This window comes from Nycticebus coucang, chromosome X (assembly GCF_027406575.1).
Source record: "Nycticebus coucang isolate mNycCou1 chromosome X, mNycCou1.pri, whole genome shotgun sequence".
NCBI lineage: Eukaryota > Metazoa > Chordata > Mammalia > Primates > Lorisidae > Nycticebus > Nycticebus coucang.
This window is the reverse complement of record NC_069804.1, coordinates 78,348,057-78,366,656: the sequence shown is the minus strand read 5'-3', so window position 1 is coordinate 78,366,656 and position 18,600 is coordinate 78,348,057. Positions and strand designations below refer to the sequence as shown.

General features: G+C 44.8%; 1 protein-coding gene across 6 annotated transcripts in view; it reads right to left on the bottom strand.

Moving 5' to 3' along the window:
• Nucleotides 1–273: 273 nt before the first annotated feature.
• The window catches only part of DLG3 (discs large MAGUK scaffold protein 3), a 69,968-nt gene continuing 51,641 nt past the window's right edge, over nt 274–18,600 (bottom strand). For 3 of the 6 annotated variants that reach the window (XM_053579935.1, XM_053579939.1, XM_053579940.1), the window contains 10 exons: nt 13,558–13,734; nt 13,237–13,312; nt 12,331–12,430; nt 8,372–8,413; nt 7,041–7,091; nt 6,353–6,454; nt 5,565–5,737; nt 4,649–4,758; nt 3,629–3,720; nt 274–2,532 (listed from right to left, as the gene is read on the bottom strand). In XM_053579935.1, the coding sequence (XP_053435910.1) occupies nt 2,426–2,532; nt 3,629–3,720; nt 4,649–4,758; nt 5,565–5,737; nt 6,353–6,454; nt 7,041–7,091; nt 8,372–8,413; nt 12,331–12,430; nt 13,237–13,312; nt 13,558–13,734 (1,030 nt within the window). In that variant the 3' untranslated portion in view covers nt 274–2,425. Of the gene's footprint in view, nt 2,533–3,628; nt 3,721–4,648; nt 4,759–5,564; nt 5,738–6,352; nt 6,455–7,040; nt 7,092–8,371; nt 8,414–10,107; nt 10,154–12,330; nt 12,431–13,236; nt 13,313–13,557; nt 13,735–18,600 lie in introns of all 6 variants that reach the window. The other 3 variants (XM_053579937.1, XM_053579938.1, XM_053579936.1) reach the window with 3 other exon arrangements.

Here is an 18,600-nt window from a genome sequence, read left to right as displayed (position 1 = left end):
AGCATTTTGCCAAGTATATGAACTCCCATCTGTTGGTGCTATTTGAGGCAGCATCTGTGGCTGGGGTAGAAGACCCAGCATGCCACTTTCACAAAGGACCTGTTACCACCCAGGGGACTATTCCCATCTTGAGGACCAACCAGCTCAGTCAGCTGATCATCACTAAGGAGAGAGCCTTTCAAGCCTCCAAACAAAGATTTGGGACATTCTTCCCACTGCTAGGCTCCCACCCTCTCTTCTCAATTACTTTAAGAAGGTCTCTGAGCCACACAGTTCATTGCAACTATCGTTTATTAAAAAATATATGTCTCCTTGGAAGGAACACTGGGAAACCAACTAGTGCCATGCTTACTTTGAATCTTTGCTTTTCTTCCCTCGGAGGTTGGGTTGAACATGGTTCAGACATCACCACTTAGTTAACATCAGAGAATCAATACTCCCTACTCACCCCCTCCTCACCAGAGTCACAGTCAGCTATCGCTTTATCCCTCTTTGCCTTCAGCCCAGTGTACTGCCCAGGGAAAGCTGTTGCCCTTTCTTTACCCTCATTCTGGGCCCCAGATTTTACAGTTAGCCTCATTATGCTGGTAGGATAACTGTTTACAGATTTCCCAAATTTGGCTGGTAGTGCTTAAAGTGTCTTCAACATTGTGTCATTTGCACCGGCCCTAACCCAGCAGGCTAGGAAACAAGTGCCCCAACCCTAGGGTCAAGCATTTCTATGTTCTCCCCTGCATCATCCCTCCAGCGTGGAGGTGAGGGAGGCACATTGGCTTCAAAGGAGCACAGTGGGGTGGGAGAGGGCCTGAACCACACCTGCTGTCTGCACTTGTGATAGGCAAAAAACTCCCTTGACCACAGTCACTGCCATCAGACTCTGGGAAAAAGCAACAAGGTTTCACAGCTCACCAGTAAGTGAATACTAGTTCTACAGCTCAAATGTACAGCATTGAACTCTACTTTCTTCATGAAGAAACTGTAAGCTACCAGCTGTTAGGGAGGGGGCTGGGGCAGGGCACATGAAGCAGCTGCAAAAAAAAAAAAAAAAATCAAACTCATGACATGGCTGGCCAAGCCGAGGGCTGTTCTGCTGTCCCAGCACAGAACAGGAAGGCAACTGACTCCCTGCCCCTGTTGGTGGGCCGTGGGAAGAAACCTCAGCAGAGCCCACATGTCCTTGGCAGGTGAATGAAGGGACAGTGTGGCAGTGCAGAGCCCTGTCTCCTCCTTTTGGCTCTCACCAGCCCCTGCTCTCCCTCCTGCTGATGATGGGATGGCCAGGCCTGGATCACCTGCTATACCATAAGGCCTGGCTCCTTTAGGACCACAGAAGCCTTTACAACGCTGGCAAATTGGATTCTACGCATTCACTTAAATAGTAAAAGTAAAATTTGCAATAATGAAAAGGCTGACACAGTAGCACAACATGGTTTTGGTTTAACAGCAGCTTAAAAATGAACAAAATGGAAACCTCTCATGCAGACACATCAGGTGGCATAGAACAATAGGCAATTTCACGTGGAGCATCATTAGCCATTCTTTCTCTTTCTGCACACAGGACTGACCGCACCTCAGGGCAGCAGATGCTTTCCGGTTGTCTCCACCCTCTCACCCCCAGGAAAAAGCCCTTTCTCTCAGGCTTCAGGCTGATTCCTCCTAGAGTAAACCTTAGCTCTCAAGAGAAAGACCAAATACGAGTGCCCTTCGTGCAGCATGTACTACCATTTTTAATCCCTTCCCAACCAGCTGGGATAGAAGATGCCATCTGATTGGAATAAGAAAATTAAAGCATTTCTCTGATAACATAGTACCATTGATGAAGTCTCCATAGATTTTCTAGTCCAAATGTGTGTGAATGTATATATATATATTATATGAGAGTGTATAATATATATATATAATAATTTCTATATATTTTATATAAATTACATATATATATCTATATATAAATAAGATACTTTCTGTTGCCATTACGTCGCACTGTTCAGAGCTGCAGACAGCAGTAGAGATAGGTAGAAATGCCCAGGAGCATCTCATCATGTGGTGCATTTAGCTCACTTCACAAGCTGTGCAGCTGTCCAGAGTCTGTCTTTCCATCAGTCCTCCTCTCTTCTCTTCGCTTCTACTTGGATTTTATGAAAACAATGGCTCTGATGGATTTGCACCTGTGCTAGTGCTTGGGAAAGGTCCATGCAGGAATGGGCACAGTCACATGATGAGTGAGATGGCATCATACCAAAAAATAAACTAAAACAAAACAAAAATTAAAAAAACAGGACTAGAAAACTCAATTTTTTTTGACAAATCTAAAAAAGGGGACAAGAACAGTAGCATTTGTTCTCCCCATGGGGACAGGAATGAAGAGGGAGGAGGGAAGAGGGACTTGATTTCTTCTGTTCACAAGAGAATGGTCGGAGGGGATTCTTCAGAGTTTTTCAGGGGATGGGACCCAAATGTAGTGCCCAGACTGGTCCTCAATGATTTGTTTGATTTTGTTATAAATCTCTTCCAGTGAGTCACCCTGTACAATGGCTAAAGTGAAGAAGAAAACAAAATTATTACTGCGGCCCACAGCACACCCCAAAAACCCAGCAATCCTGCCTCTCCCAACATCATAGGATGCCGCCCACCCAGCACGAAGGACATGCTCATGGGGTACGGGTTTGGGTTTGGCTTCACTAGCTGACTTGCTGTGTTGTCAGGGAAGTCAGGGGAACTGGCTAGCTGCCCCAAGCCCGGGGCTTGAAGTCAACTGGCTGAGACAGTGACACTAAGTAGCAATGACTGGGAAAATGTTGTTTATTCAAAAGATGTTTATTAAACACCCATTATATGCTAGACCTCACAGCTCATGTTGCTCCTGGGTGCCATAAGGCTGGCAGCTTGTAATTCTAAAGCAGCCTTACTAAAAGACTTGGAAAACCCCCATTATTCATAGGAAGAGCTGAAAGCCACAATTTCCAGCAAGAGGCAGTTCTCCTGGGGCCATCACATCTGCTGGATGTCAGAGGTCAGTCCACCAAACAAGGACATGGATACTGACAGTAAAGAGAGCAACAAAGACCCAAGGTGTGCATATGCATTTATGAATTCTTTACCTATTTAACCTAGTAGCACCACCAGGTAGAACTGACTCAGCATTGCCCTACACATACATATATGCCACTCTCCTTGAAAAGGTAAGGAACTTATTACATAGAAACCTTCCCACCTTTTTAGGAATGGACCGCGTAAACACACACACTACACTCTCTGACAGACAACTTTAACCCCACAAATCATCATTTATCAACAAACATTTATTTACTACCTAAAACATGCAAAGCACAGTGTGGGGGTGGATCTGGGAAGGAGGGAAACAAAGTAATACAGAGACCCTACAAACTACTGAGGACAAGAGGACAAAAATGGGTTTGGTGAGTAGTTTATGCTGTAAAATTGGCTAAACTACTATGACTGGACAGAGAGAACTTGAGTGCTTTGGAAAAGCTTGCTCTCAAAAGTTCAGATGCAACCGAAAACTGTGTGCAAGGTTTCTAAATTCTGCTTAAACCTCTTTGAGACACTTACCAAAACAGGTATCTGGCTGATCACACAGTACCCTCAGCTAGGCAGCAGGGATTCTTACCTGTAAAGTACTCTCCAAACTCCTGCTCCAGTTTCATGGCTTTGTCATAGACCTTATTTGCTTGTTCATACGTCTGCCTTCGGTTCATTTCCCTGCCAAAAACACAGAAGAAAAATAGTTCCAAACTAGATTATATGTTTTGATTAACTAAAGGATTATTCCAGGATCCCTAAAATCTGCTAAATTGCCCTCTCAGAGCAGCAGTGGCCCATGGCTAACTCCTTCCTCAAACTTTCCAGGTTCGAAAGCCCAAGTGGAAATATATACATAGATACTCAAAACAGAAGGAGTGGCTCATGCTTGCAATTCTAACACTCAGGGAGGTCAAGGTGATAGGATCTCTTGAAGTCAAGAGTTTAAGATTAGCCTGAGCAAGACTGAGATCTTGTCTCTACTAAAAATAGAAAAAAAAATTTGCTTGGTGTGGTGCTGTTTGCCTGTATTCCCAGCTACTCAGAGGCTGAGGCAGGAGAATGGCCTGAGCCCAAGAGTTCAAGGTTGCAGTGAGCTACAAATGCCACTGCACTCTAGGCAACAAAGCAAGACGCTGTTTCAAAAAACAAAACAAAAAAACTCCTGGCTGAGCCTGTAGCTTAGTGGGTAGGGCACTGGCCACACACACCCAGGCTGGCGGATTCAAACGCAGCCTAGGCCAGCTAAACAACAATGACAACTGCAACAAAAAAATAGCCGGGCGTTGTGGCGGGTGCCTGTAGTACCAGCTACTTGGGAGGCTGAGACAAGAGATTAACTTAAGCCCAAGAGTTTGAGGTTGCTGTGAGCTGTGATGCCACAGCACTCAACCAAGGGTAACATAGTGAGACTCTGTCTCGAAAAACAAACAAACAAACAAAACAACCCCCAGAAAACAGAAGGAACACACAGTGACTGGAGCTGGGTCACAAGGGTTTCCTTCGAGCTTGCTCTAAGTTCTACCCACCCAACAATTCACTTTATTGTCCATTTCCTTTCCAGGGCCCCATACTGGTGGGGTGTATCTAAGTCTCAGCAAACACTTACATAAGGGCTTCGATGGACTTGGGCTTGATGAAAACAGCAATAGGATAAAGTTGTGCTTGCTGCAGTCTCTTGATAGCATTGCCAGAAACATCTAAGATGCAGTGCTTGCCCTGAAAAAGCAAAATTTTATCAGCCCAGCCACTCTCTGTCCACTTAACTCCAACCAGAAATTCAGTAGCATTTCCAACATCCACCTGGAACCCAGGGACACCAAGAATGAATGGCCTAGGAGCAGGGTTATCCAACCTTTCTTTTTATCTGCTGCACATTGGAAGAATAAGAGTTATCTGGGGGGCAGCATCCATAGCTCAGTGGGTAGGACACCAGCCACATACACCGAGGCTGGCGGGTTCGAACCCGGCCCAGGCCAGCTAAAACAATGACAACTGCAACAACAACAAAAAATAGCTGGGTGTTGTGGCAGGTGCCTGTAGGCTGAGGCAAGAGAATCACTTAAGCCCAAGAGTTTGAGATTGCTATGAGCTGTGGCACCACAGCACTCTACCAAGGGTAACATAATGAGACTCTGTCTCAAAAAAAAAAGAATTATCTGGGGACACACAGTAAATACACAAACACTAACCAAAGCTGATTAGCATAAAAAAGTCCACGCATTTACTTTTCCTGGTATCTAACACTACAGAAAAGCAAAAAAAAGTCCTCATAAAATCAGCATGCGGCCTCTGGGCTCCTACTATGCAGAAAAGGCCACATCTGCCTCAGGGTCCCCATTCACTGGTCAGTGATGTTCAGGGGTGAGTTGCATTGAGACATATAGTTTCATCAAGGGGCTCGGAATATACAGAGCTGCCATGGTTTTGGATAGCAGTATTGCTTGGTAGCCCCTGTGTTTGGAAGGATGAGGATCCAAGTGGCACATCTGTCTTCCCTTTAAGGTCATATCCTCTATGCTTACCCTCTCTGCAACTGCCCGCACTGACTGGATGCTAGTCCCATACAGATTATCATTGAATTGGCCCGCCTCAATGAACTTGTTGTCCTGAATATCCTTCTCCATTTGTTCTCGGGACACCACAAAGTGGTAGTCTTGTCCATCTACCTCATTATCACGCCGAGGTCTGGTAGTATCTGAAAGAAGAAAGGAGATGCTTTCCAGCCAAAGGGCAATGATGTGCCCCAAGCCAAAAAAAAAAAAAAAGCTGACTTGGTCCTGTCTCACCTGGGTGAGTCATAGGGATACTTTAATTTTTTCAGATGAGTTGGGGGAAAAGGCAGTTTGGAAAGAGTTTATGTTGCCTACTTTTCTTCCGGCTTCTAGGTCTCATGCACAGGGAGCTTTCGCTTAAACTAGACCAGAAAGGTGGGGTTTCCTGAGCCAAGACCTGCCAGAGGATGCCAAACTTGGTACAGGAGTTAGTGATCCTAACAAATTGTTCATCGTTAGGTTCATTGTGTCATATTGACACCACTTTGGCTGGACCTCTCCATTTGTCCAATCATTCCCAACAATCACCATTCAGACATTTCCCCCTAAGGAAGCAAGCAGCCCAGTCTGATGTCTTTGTCCTCTCAACTCCATCAGTTTTTGAGGAATTTATTGCCACTTACACTTTTCTAGGGTGTCAGAAATTCCCTGTCCCCAAACAGCCTTAGCATGTGATCCCAGGCCCTTTCCATAAAACATCAGAGCAGCAACTCCAAGGGCACCTAGCGTCATTCCCTTGGGCCTTCCTGGGCTCTTACGTGGCACACAGGATCCAAATTTATGTGGGAACTCAGATATCAGGTCATCGTTGACTCGGTCCTTCATTGGGCCCAGGATGATCACAGGCCTTGCATAGTGAACTAGAAAGGGAGAGCATCAAGACAGTGAACAGAGGCCCCTACCAGACAGATGTCCTACCTGTAGGTCTGGCTAAAACACAGAGGCTCTGGAGCCGAGACTCAGGGTGAAGCGTCTGCAGCCAATCTGGCTTTTAACTACAAAGACATCAAAGAGCCTTTAATTTGAGAATACCTAAGTCCAAGGCAAGTCTGAAAGCAGAAGCATCTCCCGACATATTCAGGACACCAGTAGCTGAGCAGATGCACCAGATGCACTGATACCAGTAACTAAGCAAGGTTTTTGCAAAGCAGCCACTGACAGGAGGCACTGGGACCTGTCAGCAGTGGCTATACCCAATGAAATATACCTCTCCTTTGGAAGACATATTGGCTGCAGACAAAGGCACAGAGAGAGGTGAATACTGCATGGCCTCCCCTTTCCCTGTGACACTTGGAAGGAGTAGGAGCAGGAGGAACCCAGGGGCTGGATGTACCATGAGTTTAAGCCTTCCTTCTCCCGCATGTCCCTTCCTCTGTTGCCATAGCCACCCAGTGCCCCATGATCAGGAAACTAGCATGAAGGCAAGACTCTCAGGAGGGGGCTTACTTTCTTGCCGTGTCACAGGCTCATATGACAAAATAGCATCCTCTTGTCCTTCTGCAACAAAGAGGGATAGGTTAGCACTGCATGATCCATTTCCCTGTGTTCAACATTCACCACATTCCTACCCCTGCTGGAAAACAGCCTTATCAAGTTGCACTCGCTACTGTCTGCCCTATGGTCCTACTGGCTTTCCATTGGCAAGAAAACACAGGAAGCCTTTCACTGGCCCCAGGACAAGAGTCAGCAGTTCTCTTGTTCAGTGAGCAAAGGGCCAAGTCCCAGAAACCATCAAGCCTACACAAAAGCCCACCCCAATTTCTGAGAAACTGCTCTTATAGGTAACAGTTAGCTATGTTCATTAGTCCACTTGCTCTGTTAAGAATGACCACGATGCTTCAACTGGTTAAGACACACTTGCAAGTCCTCTCACCTGTAGGCAGAGAAGTCAGGGCACTCATATAGGTCTCCAAAGCTACAGCCTAACTTTGCCCTTTTATGGGTCTATCCACCCTTCTCTCCATGGAAGAAACATCCAAAAAAGTGTTGCATGGCTGGGTTAAGGTCCCTAGTTCCCTTTAAGAACAAGGCTGAGCCTGCACTTCCCTCATGGTGGAAAAACACATAGCCTAGTAAGGATGAAGTTTTCCTAAAATGGTAACCAAGCCACTTGGTGCTGGATGCTTAGTGGTCTAAAAGTGGCTGACAACAGTCCTGGAGAAGGCAGTGACATTTATATAAAACTACATTCGCATCGAGCTACAGGATGCTCGCTAAAAGGCTTCTTCTGAGCCCAAGACTTTTGGGCAGATTTATAAGGCCTCTAGCCACCAGTTCATGAGGTCCGAACTATGGTTCCTCTGGTCTGGTCACAGGACTTCCCAAGGAAAACTGGGTAATTACCTGATCATTTAACCAGCCCAAAAGATAAGGAGGTCCTAGCAACCTGGAAAGGCAAATTCAGAATAATATCCCATGGAACCATTTTTCTTTTGGTCTGTGAGCAAATCTGTAAACCTGGAAGCACCTATAGCCCAGTGCCCATTGCAGGGATTGACTGTTTGGTCTGTTCGGTAATTCACCCTTTCCAGGTCCTAGGGATGCTTTTATGTGAGGCACTGGTCAGAACTAAAGGGCTTATACTCTCCTCTAATCCACAGGGCAAACCCCACCCCATAAGGAGAATGAATCGGCCACAGCATTTCCAGGATCTCAAAGTGTACATGGCTAAAAGAAGCACCAGCCTCCAAGCAGAAATGGCAGCCGTGCAACACTGGAATGAGGATGACTGGGACAAGGTAGAGCTGTACAACATGGAGGAAATGACACACACTTACTGGAACTGCTTTCGCTGTCACTGGTGTTGGATGTCACTCCCTCTGCAAGCCAACAAGAAAGAGACTCCAATTCAGAACACACCACTGAGAGGTCACATGCAGCACAAAACTTAAAATGCTCCAGGAGCCAGACACTGAGCACTAACCAAGTCGGGCCAGAGGAGGCCTGCCACAACCAGGCTACCAACTGGGAGGCACAGCTCCAATTTCAAGCCCCTGGCTATGTCATACTTATCCCCAGAGCCCTCTTGGTCTGCCACATCCCTCTCTATGCATTACAAGCCTTACTTCCTTCAGCAGCATCTTCATCTCAATAAAATGAATTGATTTGGATGGTTTCCCAATTCTATCTCAAAATTCATCTCCCAAGACTAACTACAGGAAAGAAAAGGCAGTGACAGGAGCAAAGAGAAGTCCACATACCAGGCTGCTCATGAATTTCCTTCCCAGACAGAGCCCCCGAAGCACACAATCGTGTAGCTCCAGAAGTAAGGGGCTAAGCACTGGATAGGGTAAGCAGACGCCAGGGAGCACTGCTCTGACCATTCTGTGGGATCCCCAGCTCTTGCCACTACTCCAGAGAAGGAGGGTTTGGCTTCAGCAGTGAGGGGGGAAGCACCTCCATCCACCACAAGGCAGACACGTATGTCAAAACACAGAGACAACACAAACACCTTGAGGACAAGACAAACTTCCTGTCTCAGACATCTGGCACATGCCCATCTCTGAGCATGGATGGAGAAAACTCAAATGGAGAAGCAGTGTTCACAGGAGGTGCAAACAAAGTCCACTCCTCTCATCAAGACGGGTGAATGAAGATGAGACACGGACAGACCAAACTATGGAGAGACTGCTTGTTTCAGCCAAGACCACACTGTTCCAGACCATGATATGCTGTGGCCCCCCAGGAAGGACTGAGTTGTCACGCATGGCTAGTTCCTGAACAATCCCCAATGGCAGCTCTTTTGCCTTTAGCCTTTATGATTTATTGAAGGAGAGTACATGCTGACAGAACCCACCCGCCATGGCGTGTGTCCATGCACCTCTGCACACAGCAGGGATGGCTGCTAGGGCTGCATGATCTAGGTCCTTTATATTTTCCACTCTAGGATTATTTTCCAGAATGTAAAATAAGGTCAGACTTTTCTTAAGATATAGCACTAGCTATCTATGGTCCATAAATGGTCCTGACACCCCCACCAGACCAGCTCAGCTCTTTAGAGATACTCTGTGGGAAGCCAGCCCCTGTTATTTGCTAAGGTCCTAGATCTGCTGTGACACTTAGATACAGGGTGGGTAAAACGGTTCACAGTACCCTTGCCCCTAGTTAGAAGGACTTTAAGAACGGCAATTCCTATACCAAATTATTCTTTAGTGTGTCACTGGGAGAGGAATCCAACCAGCAGGCACCCTAGAGATTAGCTGAGTGGTCACCCTGGAGAAGCATTTCCGGTCCACTTCACTTCTTAGTGGGATATCAAACTCATGCCCTCCTACTTCAAGGGGCAAAAGGAAAACACAGACATGAATGATAGGGACTTATTAGGGTACCAGGGATCCAGAGCAAATGTGTGACATATAGAACCACACGTACTTCCTCTTGCCGTGGTGTCAAGAGTTCTCACAAACGCCACCCTCCTCTCCCCCTTCATTCTCACCCATGTCCCTTATACCCCACCCCCACTAACTCTACTCATGCCACAAATATAGTTAATGGTGTGTTAAGTTTGACTTACTCAGGTTCTTTGCTCCATAATAATCGTCACTTAACCCTGGGAAGTCCTGATTTCACAGACAGCAAGGACAGAGAGAAGGGGAGGGAGGGAAGGGGAGGGGAGGGAAGGAGAGAATTAGGGAGAAGAGAAAAAATACAGAAAAAAAGACAAGGGGAAGGAAGAATACAGAGGCAGGTGAGCACTAGTGACAGAGTGTGAAATATTATGAAGACCTATAACTTCAGTGAGATCAAGAACTTTGCTACAGAAAGAACATCCTGGTCAGGTAAGAGATCTAGACTTCATGCTAACCAAATTTGTTGCCAGAGGGCCTTGGAGTGAACTAGCTTTCTGAGGGCATAGGATAGGACAGGTGATATTCCAAGGCTTGGAGCACCTGCTTTGACCAAATTTGTAGTTGTAGATCCCAGGCCTCTGCTCTGCCCCTGAATCACCACTTCCCTCTCTAGGTACATGAAAAAACAAAGGTCCATGTGTGCCAGATAGGCAGACAGAATTACCATCACCCAAGGAACTTGCACTCAATACTGACTCACTCTGCCCAAACTCTTTAGGGAAAGCTTCACACAGTCTGGGGTGTGGCCTCTAAAGCTGCCCTGAATTGTCAGATCTTAGGGGATGGTGAGCTCAACTGATGGAGAATAAGCATCAGGGCACTTTTGACTCCATAGTCCAAGGGGTACTCCTCCCCTAGACAGTGGATACCTTCCCAGTCTGGGCTCAGAATGGAGTTTCTGGGACTGATTTGATGAACTGGTGACATGGCCTCAGGCTCGGTCTCAGACTGTCTCCTACTTTCATGAGCAGAACATCTCAGTCTGCTTCATCTACTGTTTCTTATTGAGCTACCTACCCCAGAGTAAAGACCTATGACCTTCATATGGACAAGGGCATCCTTTTATCTACTACATACCATCCTAGATGGCAATGACCTACACATATAATACCTGCAAACAGACTGGCCTTAAAAAATAACATTTCCTATTGGAACTAGTCAGTCTCCTGCTGGTTCCAACAGCTCAGGACCCAAGATCCCTCCATGGTCACTGGTAAATGAAAGGAGTCACTGGTAAATGAAAGATGTTTACAATTCATGATGAGAAAATATTTTTCTTTCTTTCTTTCTTTTTTTTTTTTTTTGAGACAGTCTTACTTTGTTTCCCCCGATTGAGTGCCATGGCCCCATAGCTCACAGCAACCTCAAACCCTTGGGCTCAAGTGATCCTCTTGCCCCAGCCTCCCACGTAGCTGGGACTATAGGTGCCCACCACAACACCTGGCTCTATTTTTTGAGACAGGGTCTCACTGTTGCTCAGGCTGGTCTTGAACTCATGAGCTCAAGTGATCCACCCACCTTGGTCTCCCAGAGTGCTAGGATTACAGGTGTGAGCCACTGCACCTGGCCCCAAGAAAATATTTTTCAAGCTAGACCTGGTGTTTAAGGTTAGGGTCACAGCAATTAACTTCTGAGGCATATGATACAGCAAGAAGATTTATCAGGATTAATTTGGCTTTTAAAGTTAGTTGAGCTCAGCATTATAACTTTCTGCCAAACCAGCACTGTGTTTCTCAATAAATCTTTATTTGGACAATGTTGAATACCCCTTCCATGTCAACTCATTTAAGTGAGAAAGCTTTTCTTGTGAAAATTGGTTCTGTAGGCACTCTGTGATGATAGTGACTCTGCTGAGAGTCATGTGGATATCCTGTGTGTTTATGTATGTGCGTGGGTTTTCAGAAGTAGCCCCAACTCCAGGGATCCTGGGAAGAAAAGACTCTTCTCTTGACACAGATGAGTGAAGTTAAGGGAAAGAAAACACAAGAGGAAGAAGCCAGGAGAGCACCACTGAGTCCTGGATCTTGTTTATTTTAAAAATCATTTTTCTAAACCTGACATTGGCTGCTCTTCACCACCACAGCAGAGTTCTATTTGGCACTGACAATGCCAGTGCCACACACTTCCTGGAGGCTGGCCCTGGGACCTGTCCCACATTAGCACCTCCAACATTCATTCCAAGTGAGGAGCTGGACAACTTAAGACCCCATATCTCCCAGTGCAGACCAATTTGTGTCCTGACTCTGCAAATAAGCAGGTGCATGTGTGCATGGGCATAGACAGGGCCACACATGCCCTTGCCTAAACGCCTCCTAATGGAGGGTGCAACTAAGGACGAGAGGACAGGGCTGCGGACAGTCTGCTCTCTGGACTCTGCTGCTACTTACGTTCCTGTATGCTGCTCTCCTGGGCCATGTTTTCTTTGCTCTTGTAAAATGGAAACTTTCGAGAGAGGCGGAAACTCTTTTTACGTTTCGTTTTGATCGACTGTGAAAGAACATGAAGATGGAGGGGAAGGACAGAAGAAAAAAAAACAGAACAATGGATTTTAAAGCATGCAAGAAAACTAAAATGAAGACAATGGTGAGCTAAATAAAAGACCATCTCTCACAAATGGAGTCTAAGAGATTAAATGAAAGTTGATGTAAGAGGAAAATTATGTTTACAGGAAAATGTTGTAGGATGTTAGAAGTTTCTACCTAATCCAGATTCATAACACTCACTGGCACTTCCTAAAGAACAAAGGTCACTGTAGCCTCCTGGATACATGCCCTAAGGTGCCATTGACATACAGAGTCATCTACTCCATGTCTCTCTTCCCTCTACTGCTCCGGAAGTTCTTTGGCCTGTAAAGCTCATAGAAGAAAAGGGGTGAATGGAGAGCCCTCCTGCCTCAGGTGGACTAAGGGAAGTGGGGGCCATGGGGCTGGCCTTCTTGGCTGGATGATGGGGAAAGATCCTGGTCAGGGTCCCCACAACTCCAACAGGGTCTGTAGCCAGGGAGACACTCATGTGTGGTTTGCTATTCCCTGAGCAAGTCATCCTTCCAGACAGTCCAACTCCAACACATCTTCAAGAGCCAGTACCCAGGGGGAAGGAGTATAGACTAGCCATGGACTCTAAATGCTCCCTCTCTGCTTTCTGAAAAGCAGTCAGTGTTCTGAAAGGACAGAGCCAGACTCCTGAAAAAGATATTTTCTTTCATGCTCCCCACTTTCTCACACATCAGACCAAACTCCAAGCCTTTGGCCTCTCTTCACATATAAGCTGACTTCCTTGGGGTTCCCACTTACCCTGTTAGACTCAATCATCCCCGTCCTGGCATGAAACTTCACAGTTTTTAATCGAGCTCTTTCTTTCTTTTCCACCCTGTTTTGGAGTCAGAAAGAAGCTGTGTTACCACCAGAATGTGGTCTCACCCACGGGTTGCAATAGGCACAGCAGCCACTTTTTGGCTCATTGAGTGAAAACCATGTCGAACACCAATTCTCTACCAAAATGGAATGAGAAGACATATGTGTTGCTCTCTAGCAACTTGTAACATAATAGGAAAATAAGAAAGAAATACAAGCAGGAGGCCATGAAAGGCCTTGCTCATGGTCATGGCAACTCACCTCTTCTTACTGGGGATCACACCAATCTGCTCACTTTCTCCATGTGGGGTCACCAGCCTTGCCTGCCACCATTCATCATCAGAGGCATTAATGACATGCAGAATATCACCATATGAAAAGCTGAGCCCCTGGCTTGGCAGGCAGCTGTCCCGAGTCCGATCATAATCAAATAGGGCCCTGAAAGGCACAGTGAAAGACAAAGTGATCGTCCAATCCTAAATGCCAGGAGACTGGTACCCTGAAAGGATGGCAGAGGAAGGCTGAACTACACAGCACAGATACAGTAGCCTCACAGCAGACCAGAAGGAATGTTCCAGGAAACTATATCTTTCTTTTAGTCCCTAAGTAGCAAATAAGCATCCCCTTTTCTTTTCTTGCCATTTTTTTTTTTTTTTGAGACAGAGTCTCAAGCTATCACCCTGGGTAGAATGCCATGGTATCAGCTCACAGCAATGTCCAACTCTTGGGCTCAAGTGATCCTCCTGCTTCAGTTTTTCTATTTTTTAGTAGAGACAGGGTCTTACTTTTGCTCAAGCTGGTCCTGAACTCTGCCCCATTGGCCTCCCAGAGGGCTAGGATTATAGGCACAAGCCACTGCACCCGGCATTTTTTTTTTTTTTTTTGAGGAATAGTGTCATTCTGTTGCCAAAGCTAGAGTACAGTGGTGTCAACCTAGCTCACAGCAACCAGCCTCAAACTCCTGGGCTCAAGCTTCCTCCTGCCTCAGCCTCCCGTAGTTGGGACTACTCAGCCTGGGCAACATACTGAGACCAAAAAAATAAAAAATAAGAAAAATTAGCTACATATGGTGTTGTATGCCTGTAATCCCAACTACTGGAGAGGCAGAGGCAGGAGGACTACTTGAGGTCCTGAGTTCAAGGTTACAGTGAGCTATGATTCGGCCATTGTGCTTGAACTTGGGTGTCAGAGTGAGTCTATCTCCATAAAAAAAGAAAAAAAAACTACAATAGAAGCTCTATAAATTGACCACCCAAGGAACTGGGAAAAGGTGGGGAGAGAGCTATACTATTCAGGCTTGTAGAAAAGGAGACCAGGTTGGTACAGCTGGAAATCCTAAAAAATGATGTTAGAAATAAAGGTCTGGGGCAAAATTTGAAAGGCCTTGAATAAACCTGATCCAGTGGCCCCTGAAAATTTGTGAGTGACACATCAAAAGTGTCTTAGAAACATTAATCCAACCTCATATTCAATGGGATAAGTGGCTGGGTATGTGTTTGGCGAATTTAATCAAAGGTCAATCCTTCAGGGCCTGCTACTGACTTTATTTCTAATGAGATTGTGTTTATATTTTACAATAGAACTTCCTGCTCAGAGAACAAACTCACCTGGATGAAAAGTTTCTACTTTTCTCATCCAGTGGAACCTCTCCTCATGTCAAATCACCACAAATGGGTGATTTCAGTGAGAAGTTTGTATTTTTCTACCTGTAATCTAGGCTGTCTTCTTTGTGTTTTATGTTAAAGGTATTTTCACACCTTTGCATATATAGAGCCCAGTGGATTGCCCAGAACCCAGTTCCAGGACTTCAACTTCTACCTGCAATATGCTGGCCTGTAGCTCAGCTGGAAGCTGCAAGTAAAACCTTATTTTCCCATGTGTAAGCCCAAATGAAAGATGGAATGTAGTATAACCATGAAGAGAGTAAAGTACCCATCTGCTATTTAAGGTTCTTGAAACAGAATCCTTTTTGAAAACGAAAATACCTAACTCTAACCCTTCTTTCGCACATTTTATACACTTGAGGAAGTAAGGAGAGCAACAGAGTCCAGCAGATGAGGAGGCGATGTTTGTGAGGTATTTTCCAGGTTTCCAGTGGCAGAATCAAATCTAAATGCATTCACATTGCTTGAGTCCTGTTTTTCCTAAAGCAAGGAAGGCATTCTGTTAGCCATTGCTACTTAGAAAAGCATCATGAAGTAACCTTATTCTCAGCAACAATAAGAAACACTAAATGACATTATGGGCTACAAAGATTAGAACAAATATAGCAAGGAAAAGAATAGGACCTGGATTAAGCACAGATTAGTTTAGAGAGGGAAGGAAGGAAGATGTTAAAATGAATTAGGAGAGATTAGAAAAAATTTGTAGAAGATTAGAAGGCAGAGTTTCCTGGTTACAAGTTTAAAAAGCACAATATACACTTCAGCACCTCACAGAACCATGTTTGACCTTTGACAACAGAGGTAACAAGTTGGAGTAGATATGGTAAAGTTAATGTAAACATGTTTTCTGGATGCCAGGAATCCAATTATTTGTAATTTTTTAAACATCTGGGATTCAAATAAAATAAATATAATAGTTTACTTCCAAGACGAATTATAGGTACCTTTACATTATTAAACACATAAAGCACAAAAGAAATAAAATAAATACAGATTACAGTTAAGCTTTGCTAGTAGTTATGTGTGCACATTTGGAATTGTACTGTTCGGTTTGTTTTTAATTACAGAATTTGCTCCTTTTACAATTTTCAAAAAATGTGTGTCAACTAAAAAGAAAAATAGGGGCTCAGCCCCTGTAGCACAGTGTTTACAGTGCCAGCAACATGCACCGAGGGTAGCAGGTTCGAACCTGGCCTGGGCCAGCTAAACAACGACAACTGCAACCAAAAAAAAAAAAAAAATAGCCAGGCATTGTGGTGGATGCCTGTAATCCCAGCTACTTGGGAGGCCGAGGCAAGAGACTCACTTAAGGCCAAGAGTCTGAGGTTGCTGTGAGCCGTGACGCCACAGCACTCAACCCAGGGTGACAGCTTGAGACTCTGTCTCAAAAAAAAAAAAAGGCAGTGCCTGTGGCTCAAAGGAGTAGGGCACCGGCCCCATATGCCGGAGATGGTGGGTTGAAACCCAGCCCCGGCCAAAAACTGAAAAAAAAAAAAAAAAAAAAAAAATTTTCTGGCTCGGCACCTGTAGCTCAGCAGCTAAGTCACCAGCCACATACACCAGAGCTGGTGGGTTTGAACCCAGCCCAGGCCTGCCAAACAATGACAACTACAACCAAAAAATAGGTAGGCATTGTGGTGGGCACCTGTAGTCCCAGCTACTTGGGAGACTGAGGCAAGAGAATTGCTTAAGCCCAAGAGTTTGAGGTTGCTGTGAGCTGTGACTCCACAGCACTCTACCCAGGGCAACATAGTGAAACTCTGTCACCAAGAAAAAAAAAAAGGCAGGGAAAATAGTTATACCAAGCACTGGCTTGAGTCATTTACTTCAGATGAGGAACATATTTCACTCTAAGTGGCAAATAAGACAAAAAAGGAAGTTTCATTAACTCCAATTTCCCAACAAAAAGTAGCACCCAAGTCTGTATCTGGAGTTTGTTGATATTCTCTAAGTTTCTTTCCAGCTCTAGCATTTAATAAGTCTGTGTCTTTCCTAGGTCTTGTCTACCAGGCTACACATTCCCAATTCCTTCAACAATCCATTCCTTTGTCATAATTTTGGTTTGTTTTCCAAACACATGATGTGGATTTTCTCTAAATCCACTTTGTTTCTTTTTCCTACTGAAATTTTGTTTATGAGATAGACTTCCTCACAGATGATGATAGCCAGACCCAGATATATACAGGGCCTCATCTAGAATTGCACAGGGAGTGGGGGGAAACTTTCAGACTGGGATGGGACTCTTAAATCTCTGAAAATTTCACAAGGTCAAAGTCACAGTTGTGTGTATATGTATGTGTGTGTGTATATATACATACATACATATATATATATATATATATTTTTTTTTTTTTTTGTGACAGAGTCTCAAGTTGTCACCCTGGGTAGAGTGGCATGGCATTATAGCTCCTAGCAATCTCCCAACTCTTGGGGCTCAAGCAATCCTCTTGCCTCAGTTTTTCTATTTTTAGTAGAGATGGGGTCTCACTTTTGCTCAGGTTGGTCTTGAACTCATGAGCTCAAGCAATCCACCCACCTTGGCCTCCCAGAGTGCTAGGATTACAGGCGTGAGCCACTGTGCCGTACATATATATTTTTAAAAAGCTAAGTTTCCATTTGGCTACATCTAAAAAATACCAATTTTCCACTATTGAAATACTTACTGAGTCTTCTTTATGTGGGGCACTGCGTTAGATGGAAAAGCAAAGTTCCTGGCCCTGGGAAGTTTGCTAGCCAAGAGAGTATGTTGAGTATGTGTTGTAGCAAGAAGCCTAAAAGGGGTGTATCTTACAAGGGTACATGTGAAACTTACTAAATGCAGAATATACATGTCTTGACACAATAACTAAGAAAATGCCAGGAAGGCTATGTTAACCAGTGTGATGAAAATATGTCAAATGGTATATAAAACTAGCGTATGGTGCTAGCATATGACTACATTAATGTACATAGCTATGATTTAATAAAATAAATAAATAAATGAAGCCTAAAAGGAGGAGAAACCAAGGCCTAAAAGCATTTACAGGATTAAATCTAGTTGGTGGAAAATTTAAGGGTGTACTGCTTCTGAATTGGGCCTCAATGAAGGTTCAGTATTTCAAAAGGTGTAGACAGGGCTGGTAATCCTAGCACTCTAGGAGGCCGAAGTGAGTAGATTACCAGAGCTCATGAGTTTGAGACCAGCCTGAGCAAGAGTGAGACCCCTGTCCCTAAAAAAGAAAAAATATCCGGGCATTGTGGTGGGCGCCTGTAGTCTCAGCTAGTCAGGAGGCTGAGGCAAGAGAATCACTTGAGCCCAAGAGTTTGAGGTTGCTATGAGGTATCACACCAGGGCACTCTACCCAGGGTGACAAAGTGAGACTCTGTCTCAAAAAGAAAAAAAAAAAAAAAAGGGTGGAGACAAAAAGGGTTCCTTCCAGCTAAAGGGAACAGTGTAAGCAAAGGCCTGGATTGTTGCACTAAGGAGTTTCACATTCACTTGGTAGGCCTTGTATTACCAACTTTACTGCCTCAGCTTCTTATCCCATTAACAGGCTAAACTTCTATGTCAAAATTAACCTAGTAAAAGAGATCAGGCCAGAGTATTAAAAGTCAAACAACCTCTCACATGACATATATTTTCAAATGATAAAAAAGCTAT